This window comes from Sinocyclocheilus anshuiensis, unplaced genomic scaffold (genome assembly GCF_001515605.1).
Source record: "Sinocyclocheilus anshuiensis isolate Anshui unplaced genomic scaffold, SAMN03320099.WGS_v1.1 scaffold222, whole genome shotgun sequence".
Lineage (NCBI taxonomy): Eukaryota > Metazoa > Chordata > Actinopteri > Cypriniformes > Cyprinidae > Sinocyclocheilus > Sinocyclocheilus anshuiensis.
In genome coordinates, this window is record NW_015542408.1 from 2,225,797 (window position 1) to 2,233,529 (window position 7,733).

Below are 7,733 nucleotides of genomic sequence, written 5' to 3' on the forward strand. Positions count from 1 at the left end.
GCGCGCCACAGGAATTAAGCTTAAAACCTACTAAAATACCACCACTTATTTTTACACTCACCCAGTAGAGTATGGTGACCCCTTTTCCCCCTCTTTTTCTTCTCACGGGGGTAATGGAACAAACAGAGCGTGGAGACAAGAATTCAGTGGCTTAAGAACTGTAACCAGAAGTCCTGGGAAAAAAAGAAATGCTGAAATTTATTTGAATGACACAGTGAACTCGAGACCTAGACTACTGGTCAGAATTACAACATAAATAAAATGGCTCTGATGAGATGGTCTTATACTACAGTTCTCTCTTAAAAATGTTTTTTAAAACCCTTAACCATAAGTATTAAACTTCAGCATGTAGATTTATGGTTTCTGGATGATAAAACATACAAAAAGATCGCATACATTGAATGCCATATCTAAGGATGTGCACTGTTTCTACCATAATCCAGCCTTTCATTAAACAAGAGTTTATACAGCTGGCCAGCATATGTCTGTGTGGCAACTAGCAAAAGTCACATGAATGTGCTGAGAATTAATTTTGAAACGTATATGGTATGTATGTCTTCCTCTATTCTTAGACCAAAAACTCAGTCCAGCAATACAGCCTTTGTTTTTCAAGTGTATGTCGGCATGTGTGGGTCTCGCTCTGACAGCGATGAGCAAAAACTAATTTGTTTACTAGAGAGTGTTGCAACACAACATTGTTCCCAGAAGGGATCAGTTTGTTTAAAGTGAGAGACTGTTTGAATATATTAGACAATATACAGAAAGGTGAATTGTAAGGTAATGCATGTACTAGGCCTGGATAGTTTTTGTTGTTTTAGATTGTATTGGTTGATTGTATTCTTTGTAATTTGTAACAGCATATAATTTGTATTGTATTGTTTGTTTGTTTCACAGTCCCATGTATTTCACAATTCAAACTAAACATTGCAAGTTAGGAAATACTTGGCGAGATTTATTGCAACAGTGTCCAAACTAGGAAATTTCAAGCTTTCATTCAAGTGGTTTCCGTGTGTTTTATAGGTACAGGACCTATATGAGGCCCAGATATAAGGTGTCTTACAAAATGGTAACAGAAATGGAGTGGAAGTGTTGCCATGGATACAGTGGAGAAGACTGTAATGATGGACCAAACGGGGGATCTGATACTCAGATCTCAACAAGCAGACCTTGGCCTAGACCACAACCAGGACAAACTGGAACTAATACCGGTCATGGACAGAGCGGAGGGAATGGTAAGCCAATGTTTTCTCATGGCCCTCAGACTGAGCTGCAAATCTTCTCAATAAAAGTTTTACAGTATGTTGCACCAAAAAGTCTCTCACTGACTGTTTTTAATTTTGGAGGATACCAAAACCCATTGGTTATATTTGGATGTCTTTGTTGGCTGTATTTGCTCACGCAGTTGTCTAACAATGTCTGGCCTTGTTGATGTTCTCGATACTTCCATATCTGCATCTTCTGCATTTTTAAAGCACTGTTAAATATCCAAATATAACTGAGGCTTTATAGAAATCCTCTGAAATATTAAAACTGGCCACTGGAGCAATGCTTTCATTGTCAGAGTTGACAAGACTGTGAATTCTGTGTCTGCCAAACTATTGCTAATCTTTAATTAGCTACTGACTAAAATTCTGTCAGTAACTACTCACCCTCATGTCATTCCAAACCCGTAAGACCTTCTTTTATCTTCGGAACACAAATTAAGATATTTTTGATGAAATCCGAGAGTTGTCTGACCCTGCATAGACAGCATCGGAACTATCATATTCAAGGCCCAGAAACATCAGTGTTCATGTGACATCAGTGATCCAACCCTAATCTTATGAAGCTATGAGAATACTTTTTGTGCGCAATGTTCACATGCGTCGTGGTACTGTCATGAATGCTTCCCAAAGACTGACACAGAAGAGAAGAAATTGTTGAATAAAGTCAATATTTTTGTTTTCTTTGCACACAAAAAGTATTCTTGTAGCTTCATAAAATTAAGGTTGAACCACTGATGTCGCATGGACTATTTTAACGATGTCCTTACTACATTTCTGGGCCTTAAACGTGGTCGTTGCATGTCTATGCAGGGTCAGAAAGCTCTCGGATTTCATCACAAATATCCTAATTTGTGTTTCAAAGATGAACAAAGGTCTTACAGGTTTGGAACGACATGAGGGTGAGTAATTAATGACAGAATTTTCATTTTTGGGTGAACTAGCCCTTTAAAATTACCATTGTGTTTGATCTGTCACGAAAACAAATTCCTTGTATGTGTAAACATACCTGGCAATAAAGCTCATTCTGATTCTGATCTTTGCCTAGGGAAAGGTGACAATGACAAGATGAAACAACTGGAGGACAAAATCCAGAAGTTGACCAAAGACCTAACTGGCCTGCAGTCAACTCTGCGTGGCATGAATGAAAAATTCCAAGAGGAAATACGTAAACCAGGTTTTAATAGTGGCAAAACACCAGCTGATGCAGCCCAGCCTGAAATGAAAGAGACCATCCATAACATTCAGACCAAGCTTGATCAGTTGGACAACCGTACTCAAGCTCATGACAAGACTCTAGTCAGCATCAATAACCACCTCGTGAATGGAAAGGGTGGAGGCAACGATCTAGACATTGGAGGAGTCGGAGGAAGCAGGTTCAACACCTTGAAGGAGGAAATCCTCAGAGAGCTTGAACGTCGAGTGACTCTTTCCTGTTCTGCCTGTCAATCTGGAGTGGAAGACTTGAGGCGACAACAGCAACAAGATCGGGAGAGGATCTTGGCTCTGGAAAAGCAGATTAACGCCATGGACCAGCGTCACCGCCAGACTCTTGATGGTTTACGCCGAGACCTCAGCCGGTCTCAAGGCTGCTGCGACACTGTGACAAACCTCAGTAGACGACTTAATGACATGGACAGGAAGATAAGCTCAACGTCAGAGGCCTACGACAAGCTTCAGGATCGTCTGAATATGGAACTAGGAGGATTTGGAGGTGGTGGAAATTTTGGAGTAAAAGGTGAACATGGACAAGTTCCTATAATGCCAGAAGACTTTTTCAATAATAATCTAAAAGACCTGGAGAGACAGCTCAACAACACTGTCCAGAAGGCAGAGGAAAACTGTGCTTATATGGAGACTAACATACGGGACTCATTCCAGCAGGAACTCAGAAATCTTCGCAATGAATTCAATAATCGTATTCTTGACCAGGAATACAAGATTAATGACATGGACCTTGATATTGGACTTGTTAAAGAAACTGTATTTGATCTTGATAAGCGCCTATCTCGGCTTGAGAATACAACATCCTTTATAGACAGAAGGTTAAGCGAATGCTCTGGATGCTCAGGCTCAAGTTCTGGGTTTAGTCCAACCGGTGGTAGTCCGAGCTCTGGAGAGACGGTGAAGTCTTTAGAGTGGAGAGTCATTGCAAATGAAGATGAGATCAAGAGGTTTGACACACGACTTAAGGATCTCTCGGTGTCTGGTGATTCTCTTGAAGATAGGGTCATTAACCTCAGCCATGATGTTCGCAAGATCAAAGCACTGACTGGAGACAATGGGGAACACTTTAACAGGATTGTCATGGAGATTGAGAACTGTAACGTGTGCAGCACAGTGGAAGATGACCTAAAGAAACTCAAGAACATCACAAACCATTCCATGGAAAGATGGCAGAAGGAAATGAATTACATTAAAGGTAAAATTGACTCGGGTTGTGTGGACGTTTGCTCCGGTTTGCAGGGCAAAATGGATCAGTTGAGAAAGGAGGTACAGAAATGCAGTGGTCAATGCAAGATCACCCTGAATACTCCTACAGGAACGGAATCAGGAACAGGTCACCTGGATGACCCACAGAAACCACTGGATGGACACAGTGTCATCAGCAGTAATACCGGTGACCTCAGGTCAATTCAGGGAGAACTGTCTGAAGTCATCTTAACCTTCAGCTCCATCAATGACACTCTAAAAGGTCTGGAGCATGTGGTCCAGAAACACGACAGTGTTATCACCGACCTTGGAAACACCAAAGACAAAATCATTTCTGAAATTGACAAGATCCAGCAGGAAATGACAGAACACATAGAGGATAGCAGGATACGCTTTGACAACGTTGACCGAGATGTACGCCGCTTTGGGAACAACTTTGTGGTCGAGATGGGTGACTGCAAGAGGACTGGCGATGGTCTGGATAAGAGGCTCTCTAAACTCGAAGTGGTTTGTGGTCGGCTTGACTCTGTCTCAGACAATCTCCAGAAGATCAAAGAAGGCCTGAACAAACACGTGTCTAGCCTGTGGAACTGTGTCAGTGGGCTAAACAACACAGTAATCTCACACAGTGGGTTCATTGAGATCCTCCAGAACACACATCTGGATGATATCCACGGCAAGATCAAGAGACTCAATTCCTCAATGGTCCACATCCTCAAGGAGTTCCAGAGCTTAACTGAGAACGACTTGACAGGTCTGACTTAAGTGCTTGAAATGAAAGTTTATGTTTTTAACTTACTAACATTGCAACCTGTAAGAACATATTCTAAATGTCCAGCAACCGTAACTAATATAGCTCTTATATTTTAATGGATATCAGGGTTGTACACCATTCTGAACTGAAATGGATACTAGATATTTTGATTCATAAAGCAATGACTTTGTTGAATGTCTTTGAATTACAATTCAGCAAACCTCTCTTGCTGTCATTCCATTTCAAATTCCTATTTAACTTCCTCTAGGGTGTGCCCATTCAATTTAAATTCACACACTTTCAATAGGAAATGATTATTCAGTTTTGGAATTTTCAAAACCCTGATGTATATGAAAAATTAAAATTTTAATTTCTTCTTTTCTGATTATAGGTTTACCTGGACCACCAGGTCCGCAAGGAGAAAGAGGGCTCCCAGGTCCACAGGGACCTCCAGGTAACGATGGACCACCAGGTATTCCGGGCTTACCTGGGCCAAAAGGACCTCCTGGTGAGAAACCTTGTTTTTGTTCATTCATTTTGTCATGTTGGTTAAAGTAATAGTGGAAATGTTCACCCAGAAATATTTTGTCATTGTTAACTTATTCATGGTGCTTTTTGGAGCTTGGCTTAGCATGGATAAAAAAAAAAAACAAGATTGGAATGACATGAGGATGAGTAAATTTCACAATCACAATTGAAATTTTTGGGTGAACTAGACATTTCGTATTATTTGGCACTTGCCCCATATTTTTTAAAATTACTCACATTTTGCTTTCTCCTATTTTAGGTCTCAGAGGAGAGCGAGGTATGTATTTCATTTGCTTTTCATTTTTTAGCAGCCATATCTTAGTCAAACACTGAGGTTATTTGATGTGTGCCACTGCCAATGTCTGAAATGAAGACAACAATTCAGTTAGATACGTGTAAATTTGTTTACACATTTACAAGTTCAGTTGTCGCTTGGAGGAAACGCTTGTTTTGTTTACTGTGTTGAGACATACTGCAAGTGCTAGCACAAGACAGTGTAAAGAAATACTCTTTGAGAGAAGCAGTCAATCAGCGTTAGTATACCGTGGCAGCCCTCGTGTGAAGACCGAAGAGTGTAAAGACCATCAATTCTACCGTGCGACTCCAACGGGCAGGGACACCGGCAAGGGACATAAGTATTGCTTTTGAGTCATCCTCTTTTCTACAGCTTGCTTCACTTCTGTTTCAGTTTTTATGACCAACTCTTACTATGTGTTTCCATATCCCTACCACCCATCACATACTATAGGCAGCGCAATCCTGACAACCTGCATACTTTGCCTATGTCTGCTAATACACTACTTTCTTTTTCTATTGGTCTCTGGAATTGTCAGTCTGCAGTAAACAAAGCAGATTTCATTACATCTATTGCTAGTCATTCAAGACTAAACCTCATGACCCTGACAGAGAAGTGGATCAAACCAGAGGACACTGCTACTCCTGCAGCACTCTCCAATAATGTTTGCATATCCCGACTATTACTACCACACGCAAACCACGCATAACACACTATAGGCAGCGCAAGCCTAACAACCTGCGCACTTTGCCTATGTCTGCTAAAACACTACTTTATTTTTCTATTGATCTCTGGAATTGTCAGTCTGCAGTAAACAAAGCAGATTTCATTACATCTATTGCTAGTCATTCAAGACTAAACCTCATGGCCCTGACAGAGACCTGGATCAAACCAGAGGACACTGCTACACCTGCAGCACGCTCCAATAATTTCTAATTTTCCCACACTCCCCATCTGACTGGAAGAGGTGGAGGTACTGGTCTGCTTATCTCTAATGATTGGAAATGTATTCCTTTACCTTCTCTGGGTATTAACAGCTCCTTTAAATCACATTCAGTCACTATTACCCACCATTTTAAAATCCATTTTGTAGTTGTTTATCGACCCCCAGGACCACTAGGTAACTTCTTGGATGAATTAGATTTGCTGCTCTCAACCTTTCCTGAGGATGGTTCTCCCATAGTTATGCTTGGAGACTTCCACATCCACCTAGATAAACCTGAGGCTGCAGACTTCCACACTCTGCTTGCCTCTTTTGATCTCAAGAGAGTGTTACCTACGGCTACTCTCAAATCAGGCAACCAACTGGACCTTATTTACACACGACACTGCTCCACTGATCAAGTGCTGGTTACTCCACTGCACACCTCGGATCACTCCCTCCTCACTCTTAACCTCAACATGATTCCTGACAAACACATACCCCTCCACATGTCATCTTTCGACGTAACCTATGCTCACTCTCACCCTCCCGGCTATCTGCTATGGTTTCATCTTCGCTTCCTCCCCCTAAACAGTTAGCTTCTTTTGATGCTAACAGTGCTACTGATACTTTCTGCTCCAGTCTTACATCTTGTTTAGACACTGTCTGCCCCTTGTCTTCCAGGCCAGCCCGTACCACCCCTTCAGCCCCTTGACTGTCTGATGTTCTCCGCGAACATCGTTCTAAGCTCAGGGCTGCTGAAAGGGTGTGGCGCAAATAAAAAAATCCTACTGACCTTAATATGTATCAGTCTCTCCTCTCTTACTTCTCTGCTAATGTCTCCACTGCTAAAAGGACATACTATCATAACAAAATTAACAATTAGAATAACTCTCGCATGCTTTTTAAAACATTTACCTCCCTCCTTTGTCCTCCCCCTCCTTCATCTCCAACAGCTGACGACTTTGCCACGTTCTTTATTAATAAAATTAAAACAATCAGTGCACAATTTTCCACACCACAATCTGTCAAGCACATCTTACCAGCAAACATACGCTCATTCACATCCAAGAGAACTACAGATTGTTTTTCCTTCTTCCTTTCATTGCAAAAACACTTGAACGAGCTGTGTTCAACCAAGTGTCTGCTTTTCTCACACAGAACAACCTCCTCGACAGCAACCAGCATTCAACCGAGACTGCCTTGCTCTCAGTTGTTGAAGCCCTAAGACTGGCAAGAGACCCATTTAGACTTGTACTCTGTTGATTTACTGCTTGTTTTCTTAAAAAAAAAAAAACTAACACTAGCGTTTCTAATCTTTTTGTATTCTATCTGTTTTCTTTTTATTTATTATACAAATAACAAAAGCAAAAAAAAAAAAATCTAACACTAGCTTACTCTATTCTTTTTCTATTCTATCTGTTTTCTTTTTATTTATTAGATAATAAAAAAAAAAACCTTGCTACGTGTACTGCGTTAAGCTAACTGAGACTTGTTATAGCACTTGCATATCATTGCTCTTTTGTTGATTTTGATTGC

The 7,733-nt window shown here is 40.8% G+C and overlaps 1 protein-coding gene across 3 annotated transcripts in view; it reads left to right on the forward strand.

Moving 5' to 3' along the window:
* LOC107693157 (EMILIN-1-like) overlaps window positions 1-7,733 on the forward strand; it is a 29,234-nt gene that overhangs the window by 17,025 nt on the left and 4,476 nt on the right. For 2 of the 3 annotated variants that reach the window (XR_001634714.1, XM_016492437.1), the window contains exons 3-6: window positions 1,021-1,232; window positions 2,311-4,449; window positions 4,841-4,957; window positions 5,237-5,254. Coding sequence is in view for 2 of the 3 variants with exons in the window: in XM_016492437.1 (XP_016347923.1) it covers window positions 1,021-1,232; window positions 2,311-4,449; window positions 4,841-4,957; window positions 5,237-5,254 (2,486 nt within the window). In the remaining variant the exon portion in view is untranslated. Of the gene's footprint in view, window positions 1-1,020; window positions 1,233-2,310; window positions 4,450-4,837; window positions 4,958-5,236; window positions 5,255-7,733 lie in introns of all 3 variants that reach the window. The other variant, XM_016492438.1, reaches the window with a different exon arrangement.